Source organism: Tachyglossus aculeatus, chromosome 25, assembly GCF_015852505.1.
Source record: "Tachyglossus aculeatus isolate mTacAcu1 chromosome 25, mTacAcu1.pri, whole genome shotgun sequence".
Taxonomy (NCBI): domain Eukaryota; kingdom Metazoa; phylum Chordata; class Mammalia; order Monotremata; family Tachyglossidae; genus Tachyglossus; species Tachyglossus aculeatus.
Genome location: NC_052090.1, coordinates 2,109,406 through 2,126,478, shown reverse-complemented (window position 1 = coordinate 2,126,478; position 17,073 = coordinate 2,109,406). Strand labels below are relative to the sequence as shown.

General features: G+C 42.6%; 1 protein-coding gene across 1 annotated transcript in view; it reads right to left on the bottom strand.

Moving 5' to 3' along the window:
- The window catches only part of ROCK1 (Rho associated coiled-coil containing protein kinase 1), a 161,587-nt gene that overhangs the window by 81,936 nt on the left and 62,578 nt on the right, over positions 1–17,073 (bottom strand). Inside the window, exons 2-4 of the mRNA XM_038766453.1 lie at positions 15,206–15,287; positions 4,303–4,403; positions 460–597 (exon numbers count right to left, since the gene is read on the bottom strand). Of these exons, the coding sequence (XP_038622381.1) occupies positions 460–597; positions 4,303–4,403; positions 15,206–15,287 (321 nt within the window). The remainder of the gene's footprint in view (positions 1–459; positions 598–4,302; positions 4,404–15,205; positions 15,288–17,073) is intronic.

Sequence of the window (17,073 nt, the reverse complement as noted above, 5' to 3'; positions counted from 1 at the left end):
TATTAAGAAATTCTGCTCCTATACCTTTTGGACTAGATGTTCATAATGAGTTGCTAGCAAGACGGTTAGGGAGGTAGAGGGACAAGTTAAGAAAGTTAGATAGCCCATTCCTAAAAATGAAAATCAGTGCTCATAAGGCTGCAAGCCTATCATGATGCCACTGTTAGAGACAGAATATGGGCTGGATGAAGCACGGGGAAGACACAGGTCGATACTGTTTGTGGTTTTACGGTGGCCTTGGCATCTCAAATTCTGTTCCCAATAAAACTGGGCTCTGGTTTGAGAACCACAAATTTAACAATACATTTTTCCAGACCAATTCTCAATTATTTATTTTTTTTTCTTTTTTAAAGAAATAGGTTTTAAAGTTCCCAGAAACTTTATATAAGTTACAAATAAAACACTTACACAAACCAGGTTATTCTGCTACTGAAAAAATAAACAATGGTATAACTTTACCTGCACCACCCAGGGGCTGTTAGCAAATGCCATGATGTCTCTTTCTTCCCAAAAGAAAGCAGAATCCGATCTTTTTATCATCTCAAATTTGCTTAGAAGTTTCATAGCATAAACCTTCTTTGTGGATTTATGCCTCACCTTTAAAATAAATTCATATAAAAGGTACTGAGTTAAGCCTTTCATGAAAGAATCCCTTTACAAGAAACGGAACAATCCATTCACTCAGTGCAGCTACTTTATAACATCCGAAGGACTCCTTGTACTTGTAGAGTTTTTTCTTTACTGATTTAACCAAGTCCATTTCTTCAATTTTCCCTGAAAGAATGTCAGGTTCTCACACCAAAGGAAAATTGAAAACGTGAATTTTATTTGAATTGTGCTCTGAACACCCTCATACAAGGTGTTTACATATCTATTCTATTTATTACATATCTATTCTATTTATTTTATTTTGTTAGTATGTTTGGTTTTGTTCTCTGTCTCCCCCTTTTAGACTGTGAGCCCACTGTTGGGTAGGGACTGTCTCTGTATGTTGCCAATTTGTACTTCCCAAGCGCTTAGTACAGTGCTCTGCACATAGTAAGCGCTCAATAAATACGATTGACGATGATGATACAAGGAGGCTAGCACAGACAGCGGACTCTGAGCCCCAAGTGGGAGAGAGACTGTTCAATTTGACTCACATATCAACCCCACCACTTAGAACAATGCTTGACACATAGTAAGCATGTCCTAGTAGACAGAGCATGGGCCTCAGAGTCAGAAGGTCATAGGTTCTAATCCCAGCTGCACCACCTGTCTGCTGTGTGACCTTGGGTAAGTCACTTCTCTGGGCCTCAATTCCCTCATCTGTAAAATGGGGATTAAGACTGTGAGTCCTGTGTAGGACAGGGACCGTGTCCAACTTACCTTGATTTTACCCCAGCGCTTAGAACTGTTCCTGGCACATAGTAAGCGCTTAAATATCATTATTATTAATAATGATGATGATAATAATATACTGCTCATGCACGTTAGCCATGCTTCCTTCAAAATGTAACCTCTCCACCCCTGAAGGCTCCTTAAACATGTTCCCCTGGTCCCTGTGTTCCTGGGTGACTGTCCCTATCACTCCCTTACTGCCCACTTTCGCCCACCCCATGCACACACCAAACTTTTAGAGTGTCTGCGAAGCAGTGTTGCCTAAGGAAAAGCAGTATGGCCTAGTGGAAAGAGCATGAGCCTCGGAGTCAGAGGACCTGGGTTCTAATCCCAGCTCTGCCACTTGTCTGCTGTGTGACCTTGGACAAGTCACTTCACTTCTCTATGCCTCAGTTCCCTCATCTGCAAAATGAGGATTCAATGCCTGTTCTCCCTCCTACTTAGATGTGATTCCCCAAGTGGGACCTGGTTATCTTGTATATACCCCAGCGCTTGGGACATAGTAAGTGCTTAACAAATACCAGTCAGTCAAGAGTAGTTCACCTCCTTACCTACTCAATAGCTGGAAAACACCAAGGAACAGAGAAAGACTGGCAGCCCTGAGCTGAGCTAGACGGCTGCAAAACCATCTGACAGTGAAAAAGATGAAATGTCTTGATGTTCCCTGGTGGGGAGAAGGGGGACCGGGTCACTTCCACCACCCTCTCCGAGAAAAGGATGTGGGCAGGATGAATGCGGGATCCTTCTGATCGACACATAATGATGCGGGAACACTTATTAGAGCTTGTGAGAGGAGGTAGACAATAAATAGAAGGGAAAGGAACACTTCTTCACCCAGAAGAGAGTAATCACATGGAATCTGCTTCCACAACATGGCCTAATGGTTAATGCCCAAACCTGGAACTCAGAAGGACCTGGGTTCTAATCCCGGCTCTGCCACTTCCAACAGTACGGCCTGAGAAGCAGCATGGCCTGGAGGATAGAGCATGGGCCTGGGAACCAGAAGGGCTTGGGTTCGAATCCAAGCTCTACCACTTGTCTGCTGTGTGACCTCGGGCAAGTCACTTCATTTCTCTGTGCAAAAACAGGAATAAGACTGTGAGCCCTATGTAGGACAGGGGCTGTGCCCAACCTGATTATCTTGTATCTACCATAGCACATAATGATAATAATAATAAATAGTATTTGTTAAGCACTTACTATGTGCCAGGCACTGTTCTGAGCACTGGGGTAGATAAAAGATATTTGGGTTAGACACAGTCCCTGTCCTACATAGGGCTCACAATCTTAATCCCCATTTTAAAGATGAGGGCACTGAGGAACAGAGAAGTGAAGTCACTTGTCCAAGGTCACACAGCAGACAAGTGGTGGAGCTGGGATTAGAACCCATGACCTTCTGACTCCCAAGCAGGGTGGGGGGGGAAGGGGAAGCCAGCTAGACTTGCCCTCCCTCTAGTTCAACCAGGGTTAGGAGGAAAGGCCATTTACAACTGCAAGCATTTCTTCTCTTCTCCTGTCCTCCACCTTCTCCCCCTCTCTCCCCGCAACCCTCTCACCGCCTTACAGTCTGGCCATTGTTTCTCCGAAAAACCCCCATGTAGTCCAAAAGCAGTACTGTGTCGACAACTGCTTTCAATGAAAAATGAGTACGGTAGAAGATGGTTCAAAAAACTGAAATACTACAAGGCTTCTATCCCAAGAGGTGAAAGTCAAGAATAGGGCAGAAGACAAAAAAGCCTTAAAACACTTGATTCTCTTCAAGTTCTAACTTTACAAGTACCGTCCTTTATATGATTCTCTGACATTTCTCTCTGTGTGACAAACTGGAAGCTCACTGCGGGCAGGGAATGTGTCTGTTATACTGTTGTGCTGTACTCTCCCAAGCGCTGAGTACAGTGCCCTGCACACAGCAAGAGCTCAATTCAATTAACTGATTAATAAACACCTTATAGGGAAGCAATTTGCTCAAAACCAGTTAAATACTGCCTTCCGCGGTCATGTGTGCCTCCCTACAAGCACACTTTGGCTAGAGTGCTATTAGTTGGAAACTGCGCAACCAACATGAGCCTCTTTGGATCTAGCCACCATGTACCATGGGAAGAAATCAATCAGTCAATCAATCAATCAATCAATCAATTGTATTTATTGAGCGCTTACTATGTGCAGAGCACTGTACTAAGCGCTTGGGAAGTACAAATTGGCATCACATAGAGACAGTCCCTACCCAACAGTGGGCTCACAGTCTAAAAGGGGGAGACAGAGAACAGAACCAAACATACCAACAAAATAAAATAAGTAGGATAGAAATGTACAAGTAAAATAAATAAATAAATAAATAAATAAATAGAGTAATAAATATGTACAACCATGGGAGTAGCACTAGACAAGCTGAGTACTGCAATGTGAGTTCCCCTTATTCAAAATCTTGGAAGAATGTAACCCTTGTGTTAAGAGAGGCTAATGGGTATTCTGCACTGGGCTTCCTTGAGAAATGTTAAGGAGGAACTAATTGCAAGGTTTCATCTGCCTGAAACAGCACTTTTGGAAGGGCCTCTTTCACAGTCGGTTCTACTTATTTGACAACCATGTTATGGTAACGAAGTTGCCCTAATTCCTCCACCACTTTCTATCCATATTGGTAAGGAAAGACCACTTGAGAGCAAAAAGGCCAGCTTTGCCTGACAAGCTTGTGTTTTAAAGGTTATCTTAGGTCTCCCCCAGGCTCTTCAGGAGGAAAACGCATTTACTAACTTGGAATCGCTTAGTACGGTGCTCTGAACACAGTAAGCGCTCAATAAACACGACTGAATGAATGAATAAAAGGATCCTAGTTTACCGAATGAGAGAGAATAGTCTAAAAAGAGGTGGCACGGTTGCCCAAAGTTAAACTTAACCCTTCAAACCGAATGCAATAGAACCTACCAACTGGACTTCTCCAAATGCACCTCTCCCAATCACTTTCACCACTTCATAATCTTCAGCTTTCATGCGCAAATCTCGAATTTTATTTATTGTGTCTTTATCTGTGCAAAGAGAGAAACAGTTTTAAAATCAACATTAACTTCCACTACGGTTCAGAAGTTTACAGACAAGTTTCAGAAATACCATTGGCATTCAATTTACTTAAAATTTGAGTCACGAAATTTGACATGTATTTGAAAGATTCATGTTTAAAAAGTCAATAACCAGCTATTTTTTTCCAGTGAACTTTAATCCACTGAAATACAAGTTGGAATTTGTAGAAAAGTGATTTGAAAGCAAAAACTTGCCTTCTAAACCTGAATGAGGAGAAACTGTTGCTAAATGGTTCAAACATACAATCTCTATGTTTAACAATCAGGAAAGTACCGTCAAAATGTGTTTTTGCATAAAATTTACCTCTTGACAGGTTTGGGATCCGACTGTACATTTTGTAAAAAGTGAAACAATTATTTTAAACAAAGTGAATAACATTACTGGTTACAGACAGGTAGGTTTAAGTGATAAAGATCATACTTAAAATAGAAACTGTCCATCTCCAACATTTGTTTTATTACATTTTTCTATTTGAAACTGGATTTTAATTTAAACTCTGCAGTGGGAACCGCTGTAATTATTTATATAAACCTGTCATGCCATAAACTACAATAATTTACAAATTCCCAAAGGATAGATACTCTAATTCCAAATTTGGTCATGGATTAAAATAGGGCTATTTTAATCCCCATGGGTCAACACTGGCATGAAAATACATGGAAAAGCTTCCAATGCTCAAGCTGTACGAGGCACGGGACAACTATTAAACTTGACTGAGATTCTAGTAAAAGCTACACAGTAAATAGTGGATTTGCTCTAGAAAATTGCATTTCTAACCCCAAAGTTTGTGGGTTTAGGTTCCCTCTCTCTCACCACCACCCCCCACACACACACCCCAAGGAGCACAGGGGAGATAACAGTCTACAGAGGGGCCACAAAGCCTCTTGGTCCTCAAGAACCTGCTGCTTCCTTCGTGCCCGTTATTCCTTCCCGCGCCCAGGCTTCCGAGGAAGGGATAGGATGGCTCCAGGTGTGCATCCCATTCCCAGGGCCCAGAGACGCCTCCATGGGCTGGCACCTCCTTCACCACGGTCTCTGGCTCCCGGACTCGCACCCCACCACCACGGCTCATCTCAGACACCACCGGGCACCTCCTAGACGGGTGGTGGCTGAAAGGTTGGATGATCCTGTTGGCTTAAAGGCTTCATTCATTCGATCGTATTTATTGAGCACTTACTGTGTGCAGAGCACTGTACTAAGCGCTTGGGAAGTTCATGTTGGCAACATACAGAGATGGTCCCTACCCAACAATGGGCTCACAGTCTAGAAGGGGGAGACAGACAAAACATGCAGGCAGGTGTCATCGCAATAGAAATAAAGCTAGATGCACATCATTAACAAAACAAATAGAATAGTAAATATGTACAAGTAAAATAAATAGAGTAATAAATCTGTACAAACATATATACAGGTGCTGTGGGTAGGGGAAGGAGGGGGGATGGGGAGGAAGAGAGGAAAGAGGGGGCTCAGTCTGGGAAGGCCTCCTGGAGGAGGTGAGCTCTCAGTAGGGCTTCTTCTAGTCCCACGGGATGAATAAACCATAGACATGTTAGCCACTCTATTCCTCCATGATTCTCGATGTGGGGTTCTATTAGACCAGACCCAGCTATCTCCAGGATGCCCAAGCTTCCTCTCCTGCCTCCCCCGATACACTCTTGGGGTCACAAACATGAGAATTCAATTATGATACGTTCCAAGACATGTTGGTGGTTTCCATTTTCCGTGGTAATCCTAAACCATCCTAATCCTCCTTGATTTCTCAGATGCCTTCAACACTATGAACCACCTCCGCCTCCTGGAAACACTATCCAACCTCGGCTTCACTGACAGTCCTCTCCTGGTCCTCTCACCTCTCTGGCCACTCATTCTTAGTCTTTTTTGCAGGCTCCTCCTCTGCCTTCCACCCCCTAACTTTGAGTGTCCCTCAAGGTTCATATCTGGAATCTTCTATTCTCCATCTCCACCCATTCTCTCAGAGAACTCATTTTTTCCCAGGCCCTAAACAACCATATGCGAATGATTCCCAAATTTAGATTTCCAGCCCTAATCTTCTTCCTTCTCTGCAATGTCCTTTTTCCTCCTGCCTTCAGGACATCTCTATTTGGATGTCCCACCAACACTTCAAACTTAATACGTCCACAACAGAACTCTTCATCTTGCCATGCTACCCTGTCCTCCCCATGACTTTCCCATCACTGCAGACAGCACGCCTATCCTCCCACTCTCACGAGATCATAATCTTGACGTTATCCTAGATTTATGCCTAATGGATAGACCAGGGGGCCTGGAGGTCAGAAAGACTTCATTCATTCATTCATTCATTCAATCATAATTATTGAGCGCTTTCTGTGTGATTGAGTTCTAATCCTCGCTCTGCCACTTGCCTGCTGTGTGACCTTGGGCAAGTCACTTCATTCCTCTGTGCCTCAGTTACCTCATCTGTAAAATGGGGATTAAGACTGTGGACCCCATGGGGGACAGGGCCTGTGTTCAACCTGATTTGCTTCTACCTACCTCAGAGCTTAGTACAGTGCTTGGCACATAGTACACACTTCACAAATGCTACTATGATTTTCACTCTCATTCAACCCACATTTTCAGTCTGTCGCAACACTGCTAAAATCTGCCCTTTCCTCTCCTTCTAAACTGTTACTATGCTGATCCAAGCACCTATCTTATCCTTCCTTGGTTATTGCACCAGCCTTCTTGCTGACCTCCTTGCCTCCTGTCTTTACCCACTTCAATCCACACTTCATTTTTCTACAAAACCTTTCAATCCATGTCTCCCCCACTTCTCGAGAGCCTTCAGCGGCTGCCCAACCACTTCCACATCAAACAGAAACTCCTTTCCGTTGGCTTCCTTAAAACACTCCATCACCTTGTCCCCTCCTACCTTCCCATGCTGCTCTCATACTATAACTCAGCCTGCATACTTCATTCCTCTAATGCCAACCTACTCACTGTGCCTCAGTTGCCTCTGGCCTGGAGGACCCTGCCCCTTCATATCTGACAGATAATCACTGTCCCCACCTTCAACTCCTTATTAAAAGCAAACTCCTCCAAGATGCCTTCCCCAACCTAAGCCCTTATTTCTTCTTTTCCAACTCCCTTCTGCAACACCCTTGCACTTGGATTTGCACCCTTAATTTATTCTCTCCCTCAACCTCACGGCACTTATGTAGAATATCCAAATTTTATCCATTTATATTAATGTCTGTCTCCCTGTGCAGTAATCAAGGTGGGACAGACTGTAAACTCACTGTGGTCAGGGAACATGCCGAACAATTCTATTATATGCTCCTAAACGCTTAGTACAGTGCCCTGTACACAAAGCACTCAAAGAATAGGTTTGATTGATGACAAGCTTTTATTAATAATAATAATAATAATAATAATGTTGGTATTTGTTAAGCGCTTACTATGTGCAAAGCACTGTTCTAAGCACTGCGGGGGAATACAAGGTAATCAAGGTTGTCCCACATGGGGCTCACAGTCTTAATCCCCATTTTACAGATGAGGGAAATGAGGCACAGAGAAGTGAAGTGACTTCCCCAAAGTCACATAGCTGACAAACAGTGGAGGCAGGATTAGAACCCACGACCTCAGACTCCCAAGTCCGGGCTCTTGCCACTGAGCCATGCTGCTTCTTTTGCCTAGGACCTGCAGGGAAAACAATGTTTGTGCATACATACTTATAAATAAAAGGAGGGGGAAAAGCAGTGTTAATAGAAGTTCCTTGGCTAGAAGCATCCGAAGAAATTGTTATAACAATCTCTAAGGAGACATCTTAGAAATGGCATTTGCTAATGTTCTCAGGTTCAAAAATAAACTTTTTCCCCATTATCGGAAAACTATCTGGTGTCTAACATTACACTGTTCATTCTGTGACCCATTTTTCCTGTTTAAAAGAAAAAACTCACAGAATTCCTATTTTGAGTAAAAGAATGCCTCCAAAGTGATAAGCAGTGAAGAGCAGAATAGACAGCTGACACTAATGTGAAGTTGTCAAGGAAATGGGTATATTCTGTTTGATGTCCTTTAGATGGCAAACTCCTTGTAGACAGTGAACGTGTCTACTAACTCTGTTGTGTTGTATTTGCGTAAGTTCTGAGCACAGTGCTCTTCTCCTAGAAAGCACTCAACAAGCGCTTAGTACAGTGCTCTGCACATAGTAAGCGCTCAATAAATACGATTGATGATGAATCGTATGATTCATCTGACTGATCGCCTGAATTTTACCCTACTAGACTCTCCCCTTCTAGACTGTAAACTTACTGTGGCCAGGAAATGGGTCTGTTATAGTCTTATATTGTATAGAAAAGCAGCAAGCTTAATGGAAAGAGCAGGGGCTTGGAAGCCAGGTCTTGGGTTCTAACCCCAGCTCCGTAACTTATAAGCTGTGTGACCTTGGGCAACCCACTAAACTTCTCTGTGCCTTAGTTACCTCATCTGTAAAATGGGGATTAAGACTGTGAGCCCCACGTGGGACAACCTGATAACCCTGTATCTACCCTAGCGCTTAGAACTGCTTGGCACACAGTAAACGCTTAACAAATACCATTATTATTATTATTACTTTCCCAAGCACTTAGTACAGTGTTCTGCACACAGTAAGCATTCAAATACAGTTGACTGATTACTTAAATGTAGGTTTTACATCCACCTAGTTTTATATAAATGATTTAATTCCTAGGGTATGACTGGATTATATTCTGCAACACAAGTCCATTTTTATGTTTCTCTCCAACTGAAGGACTAATTGGACCCTATTAGTCTTCATAAACTCAAAATTTCCTAAACTACAGCAATGCGTAACAACGAAGGTGCCAATAAAAAGCCAGTTTTGTCTAAGCTTTTATAAGAAGCCATCCACTTAGTTCAAAATGCTGGCCCTCAAATTCCAAACATTTTTGGCTTGGTAAGAAAATTTAGAGTTTACAAACCATGGCAACATACTTTATTTTTGATGTAAAAAAGACACTAGGTTTTGCCATTACGAGCATTCTTTACAATGTGCAGTTTATCGTGGCTTAAAGGATTCTACTGTTAGAAAAATGTTTAATGTTAACAAGTTGCTATATTGTATTTAACTGTACTACAGAAAACCGAGAACAAAATCTTGCCCCTGTGGATCCTTTCTCCTTCTGTTTTTGGCAAGCATGTACTTTGTTCCGTAGTTATAAAGAAGCCAAAGCAAACATAGCAGAATTTTGTTTACTTCCTTGTATGTACAACAGAATCATTGATGATATCAGCAGGATATGCAGAGCCTAGAATTGTGTTTGTTTTCTCAATTGCCATTTTGCCAACATAAGAAAAAGCTTGCATTGTACAAAATTCCCTCCCACTCAACCTATAAGCTTTTGAAAGACAAATTTCTCAGGGTGAGTATGGGCAGAATTCAAGGAACATCTTTTTATCTTAAACGAGATTAAAACTTTTCTGGAGTACAAACCTCCGACGAAAGACTCGGAACGGAACTATACGAGGGACTGAATTTTTCAGGATTCAATATTTCTACTAAAAGCTTTAGCCAAGGACATTAAAGGAGCCGAACAAATGAGAGCAGCCCAGGGCAAAAGGGTAGTATGCCTTCTGGATGGGAGAAAAACTACCACTGGCCCCAGCCTTCCGGGGCAACTCCAACTCCAGCACATTAGCTTCCAACCCAAATGACCGGTGGTTGCCAGACGGAAAGACGACTAGGGATTTCAAAATACATGCAGGGATGTAAGAGTATAGCATGGAGTCAGACCGGGATATAAAGTTCATGCCCCCAAAGTAGTGGGTGTTTGTCTCTAAATGAGCTTCAAAACCGTCTGTATTTAATTAGAAAGCTTTCCTATTTAAAGTAAATGTGTCTGGAGGGATGGGGTGTGGGGATAGTTGGCTTAATTTCAGGTATTAGAATGTAATTTATAACACACAATCGACCACGTTGAGAGAGCCAGGCCAGGAGAAGCAGCCTGGCTTAGTGGAAAAAGCACAGGCCTAGGAGTCAAGGGCCCTGGGTTCTAATCCTGGCTCCACCACTAGGCTGCTGTGTGTCCTTGAGCACGTCACAACTTCTCTGTGCCTCAATTTACCCATTTGTAAAATGGAAATTAGGTGCCTTTTCTCCCTCCCCCTTAATCTATGGGGGAGGGACACAGGGACTGTGTCTGACCTGATGATCTTGTATCTATCCCAGCACTCAGTACAGTGCTTGGTACACAGTTATCACTTAAATACCACAATTATTATTATTATTATTATGAAGGGACAGTCCAGAAACTAATTTGCAAATCCACCCCTGTTATAATTTGTTCTTCTTGGTGGTGACAAAGGCAGTCTAAACTACCTAGATTTCCAGGTAACAGCTGTATGAAAATCAGCTACATGAAACTCAAACTGTTGCCGATTTGTACTTCTGAGGCTCTTAGTACAGTGCTCTGCACACAAGAAGCAGTCAATAAATACGACTGAATGAATGAAAACATGAAGCAAACACTACACTCAGAATAGAGCAATTTCAATTTGCCTTTTATTCATTCTGGACATGGACATATACAGAAGTTGCACCAGTCTTTCTTCCTCTGAAAAGCTTATCACATAAGACCTCATGACAGTGCATGAAAAGCATTTCCATAAAGGGAAATGAAATCTTAATTTATGATTTTATTGCTAGTCCGTGGTCAATATTTACCACTGTAATATGTATAAGCAGGTGTATAGTGATGACTGCAAAATTACCCCACTCTTTTGCTCAAAGTTTAGTAGCCAGTTTGCTTGATCATTTCTAAACTGCATGGTACAAGACAAAAACCAATAAAAAAGCTGTTCGGTCCAAGAGTGAAGCCTCCAGGAGGAAAATACGTAAAGATAGAGCAATGGCTTTTAAATACTAGTCACAAGAGAACTGGGTCATTTTCTTTACTGACAGTTCCCTCTGCTCATACTCTGACCTGTTTCCTCCGCACCCAGTCTCCCAACTCCAATCATAACCATAATAATAATAATTAGTAGTAGTATTTATCAGTGCTTACTATGTGCTGAGCACTGTACTAAGCACTGGGGCACATACAAGATAATCATATCAGATCCAGTCCCTGTCCCGCACAGGGCTCCACAGTCTAGGTAAGAGGATGATCAGGGATTTATATTTTCACAAACCCACCCTGAACAAACTGAGGTAGGCCCTGGGTGAGGACTGCCCCCCTCACTTTCTCCCTACTATCCTTGCTGCAGGGATGAGGATTGATTTTATGGGAAGAAAGAATTAATTAAGTCTGAAACATCAAAATAGTTTGTTGATTTAACTTCCATTCTAATGATTCTGTTTTAAATTACCAACCCCTTTAGCGATTTACAAAATTGAATGCCTTAGGGGTTGCTATCTTGTTTGAGAGTCAGGGGCCGAACCAGATGACAAACTCCCTTCTGGCATCATGATGCGTGAAGCGAGGCAGAGTCTTCCTTTTCATGTTTAAAAAAAAAGGGGGGGGGGGGGTGTCTTACTATCAGGTAGAGTCTTCATAATTTTACTAATTTACTGTGATCTACAGCCGAGTTGGAAACCCCCAGCATGTGCATCAGAGGGTAGCACGCCTCACTATCCTGATCCCCTGCCTGCCCTGACTTCAAGACCTTTTGAAGACCTTGGGGACGTAGGACTCAAGCTGCAATGCCGCAGTATCATTTTCACAGTCAACAATGTTTACTGTGGGCCTACTCCGTTTGGTTCCCGGGCTCTTAAAGTTACAATCAAATGGCGAAGATCCTAGACCTAAAGGGATACAAATACAGTGGTCGAAAAAAATATGAGTTAAATACATATATAATAAATGCAAGTGGGTAAGTAAATCAGCTACCAAAAAAGTAGGCAAGGGGCAGAGGTGGAGGTGAGGATGCCATGCCTGGGCTGGATCAATCAGGAAAGGCAACCCCAGTGGGAGGCTTATCTTATCTTCCTTGGCTTATCTACTTTATTTTCCTACCCACACCCTGCCCACCTCATGACTTGGCCATCACTGTAGACAATACCACTAGCCTTCTCATCTCACAAGGCCTAAAACTGGTGTTGTCCTTAACTCATCTCTCTCATTCAACCAACTTATTCAGTCACCAAATCCTGTTGGTTCTACCACCCCAACATTGCTAAAATCCTCCCTTTGCTCTCCATCCAAACTGCTACTATGCTGATCAAACTCCTGACTACTGCATCTGCCTCCTCATTGACCACCTTGCCTTCTGTCTCTCTCTGCTCCAGTCCATACTTCACTCTGCTGCATGGTTTATTTTTCTAAAAAATGTTCATTCTATGTCTCCTCATTCCTCAAGAACCTCTAGTGGTTGCCTATCCACCTCTGCATTAAACAGAAACTCCTGCCCAATGGATTTAAAGCACTCAATCAGTTCACCCTCTCCTATCTTACCTCACTGATCTCCTACTACAGTCCAGCCCACACACTTTGCTCTAGTACCAGCTTGCTCACTGCGTCCATACTGTGACCACCACTCACCCAACCTTTTTCAAAGCTTTATTGAGATAACTCCTCCTCTACGACGCCTTTCACAATTGAGCCCTCTTTTCCTCGGCTCCATCTCCCTTCTGTATCATCTAGGTTCTGTGACCTTTGGGCATTTGATATTCGCCCCAACCTGAGCCCCCACAGAACTTATGAGCATATCTATAAATTATATATTATAAATTATTATGCATATTAATGTCCGTCTCCCCCTTCCAGACTGTACGCCTGTCGTGAGCAGGGAACATATCTAGCAACTCTGCTGTACTGTGCTCCTTCAAGCACTTAGTACAGTGCTCCGCACATAAGAAGTGCTCAATAAATATTACTGATGATGATGATGACGACAATGGCTTTACAGTGACCACCGCACATTTTGGGGAGTCTGGACCCACCACATCAATTTTTCTCCCAACCTCCTACAAAAAATTAGACACCAACTACTTTTTTATTGTGGATATCAGTTCTTCCCTTCAGACTTTTGACTCAAACATTCACCTTGCAGACATCTGCCTGCCTGCAGAAATACTCCACCGACAAAAAGTATTAAGATTTATTAGAGATTCAGAGGAGTCGACCCATTCAGTTGCAAAAGGAATTGAATCGGAATTCAAAAAAAAAAAACAAACCACATGAAACAACTGTTATATTTTAAAATAACAATAAGTAAACAAACCACTTCTTATGCCATAACTCTGATTTCTGAAGCCTTCTGTTGCTTCAGAGATAGCCACAAAGAAACAAATATCAGGAATAAGTCCAGCAAATCTTTCAGATTAAAAGTGAAAGAAACCCATGTTTTCATCTTAACGCTAGATCCTATAAACCAGCCTTATTGAAGTGCTAATACATTATTTGAGCCCACCTAAGAGCAATGCATTTTGCCAACACAGATGGGCTTAGTGCTCAAGAGAAAGACATCTTCGTGGACCTTATTTGAAAGACGGGACAGCAACCTCTGAGGCTTAGGTCCAAACTTAGGTATTTACAGAGAAGACTACTACATTTTAATAGCAATGACTCTCCTGTGGTCATAAGGGGCTAAGATGCCAGGCAGAAGATTGTGGGCTCCTTAAGGCCCAGAGATCAAGTTAATATTTTTTATGGCATCTGCTCAGCGCTTACTATGTGCCAGACACTGTACTAAGCACTGGGGTCGATACAGGCTAATCAGGTTCGACACAGACCCTGTCCCAAACGAGGCTCAAACACTTAATCCTCCTTTCACAGATGAGGAAACCGAGGTACAGAGAAGTGAAGCCACTTCTCCAAGGTCACATGGCAGACAAGTGGCAGAACCCAGGATCAGAACCCAGTTCCTTCTGACTCTCAGGTTCATGATGCTTCTGTATACTTTCCCAGGGCTTCATGCAGTGCTCTGCAAAAAGTACACACTTAATAAATACTATGGCTACCATTACAAGCGCTTAGTACAGTGCTCTGCACACAATAAGCCCTCAATAAATATGACAATGAATGAATTACTACAAGGGAGATCAGAAACTTCATTTTAGTCACTAGAGTAGCCCAACGACCATACCTGCAAGATACCGGACACCCAGATGCATATGACAACTTTCCCAATTCATCAGTCCCCAACAATACACATTGATACCACATATAACGTTTGGACGTAGTACACCAGAGCCTGGAGTGTTTCTTCAGAGGGACCCCTTACCCCCAACCACCCCAACTTGCTCCAGAGCCTTTTCTTTCCCTTCCCACACTCCTCGGAACCAGGAGCACAAACACGGGCTTCTGAGCTATGGAACTTGGTGGCAGGAGCCGAGGCAGTGGCGGCTGGTCACTTAAAATGAAAGTGTGAACGTGAGTCCCCAGGGGGACAGAGACTGGGCCTAATTCCCAACCGTGTATTCTTTCCCAGCGCTTAGTGACAGTGGTCTGCACCCAGTACGTGCTTAATAAATGCAATTACTACTACTCCGAGACATAAAGGCATTTCTATCTGAATTTATTCCAAAGAGGGGACAGACCAGCCGAAGAAAACAAAAATAACATAAATGACCACCCCAGTTACAGCCATTCCCCTACTTAAGTACAACTACACAGAACAAACTGCCCATTTTGAGTTTCACCTACTCTCTCTACCCTTGATCAAGTCCTAGAGATGTTCATAAAAATGTGTTGCTCCAAAACAGGCAACTAATGGAAGAGGGACTTGAATAATCCTAGATAATTCCCCAAATGACAGAGATTCCATCTGATAAAGAAAATTTACTTACACCTGCTTAGAAAGTTGTCAATATTTTTGTTTTTTCTCAGGGCAGGAAAATCCAAGTCATACACCAAAGCATCCAATCCATCCTAAGAAATAAAAATAAAGCAAAGTGAGTTTCTTTGGCCATATTCTTGAATCATTTACACTAATGCCAGGTAAGTTAATCAATATTTATTGAGCTTTGAGCACCAGAGAAGAAGCAGGAAACACAATTTCTTCCACAGGCTTGCAGTCTAATGGAGAGGTCAGGCCAGGCACACCGATGAAAACACTCTACCAATATCATTATGACCATTCATTCGTTCATTCAATTGTATTTATTGAGCGCTTGTGTGCAGAGCACTGTACTAAGAGCTTGGGAAGTACAAGTCCAGTTCACTGAGCACCTGTTGATCCAATCAATCACTGGTATTTATTGAGTGCTTACTATGTGTAGAGCACTGTACTAAGAGCTTGGGAGAGTACAGTACAAAAGAATTAGCAGACACGTTCCCTGCCCAGAACAAGCTGAGAGCCTACAGGGACAATGAGCAAAGTATTGTACTTGGCAGTTGGGAAAATGAAACATAAGTAAAAGAAATGCTAATAATAATAATAATGGTATTTATTAAGTGCTTACTATGTGCCAAGCACTGTTCTAAGCACTGGGGTAAATACAAGGTAATAATCAGGTTGTCCCACACGGGGCTCAGAGTCTTAATCCCCATTTTACGATGAGGTAACTGAGGCACAGAGAAATTAAGGGACTTGCCCAAAGTCACAGAGCTGACAAGTGTCAGAGCTGGGATTAGAACCCTCAACCTCTGACTCCCAAGCCCATACTCTTTCCACTAAGCCACACTGCTTCTCTGTCCTCAGAAAGCTTACAATTTAATGGGGAATATGAATTTTAAAATTAAAATACATGCAGACTGTTGCTATAGAGGGAGACAATGCAACCACCCCGTAGGCAGGAACGTATCTAATAATAATAATAATGATGATGTTATTTCATCATCATCATCAATCGTATTTATTGAGCGCTTACTATGTGCAGAGCACTGTACTAAGCGCTTGGGAAGTACAAATTGGCAACACACAGAGACAGTCCCTACCCAACAGCAGGGTCACAGTCTAAAAGGGGGAGACAGAGAACAAAACCAAACATACTAACAAAATAAAATAAATAGAATAGATATGTACAAGTAAAATAGATGAATAGATTAATAAATATGTACAGACCTATACACATCATCATCGTCAATTGTATTTATTGAGCTATTACTATGTGCAGAGCACTGTACTAAGTTATTTGTTAAGTGCTTACTACATGCCAGACACTGTACTAAGTGCTGGGGTAGACACAGGGAAATCAGGTTGGACGCAGTCCCTGTCCTGCATAGGGCTCACAATCTTAATCCCCATTTACAGATGAGGTAACTGAGGCACAGAGAAGTGAAGTGACTTGGCCAAGGCCACATAGCAGACAAGTGGTGAAGCCTGGATTAGAACCCATGACCCTCTGACTCCCAGAGTGGTGCTCTAACTACCACATCATGCTGCTTCCCAACTCTACTGTATTGTATTCTCCCATGTGCTCTACACACAGTGAGCACTCAATGAATACCATTACTGACTGACTGACAAGTAAAGAAATGAGAAACAGCGTGGCTCAGTAGGAAAGAGCACGGGCTTTGGAGTTAGAGGTCATGGGTTCAAATCCCGGCTCCGCCAATTGTCAGCTGTGTGACTTTGGGCAAGTCACTTAACTTCTCTGTGCCTCAGTTACCTCGTCTGGAAAATGGGGATTAAATCTGTGAGCCCCACAAGGGACAACCTGGTCACCTTGTAACCTCCCCAGCGCTTAGAACAGTGCTTTGCACATAGTAAGTG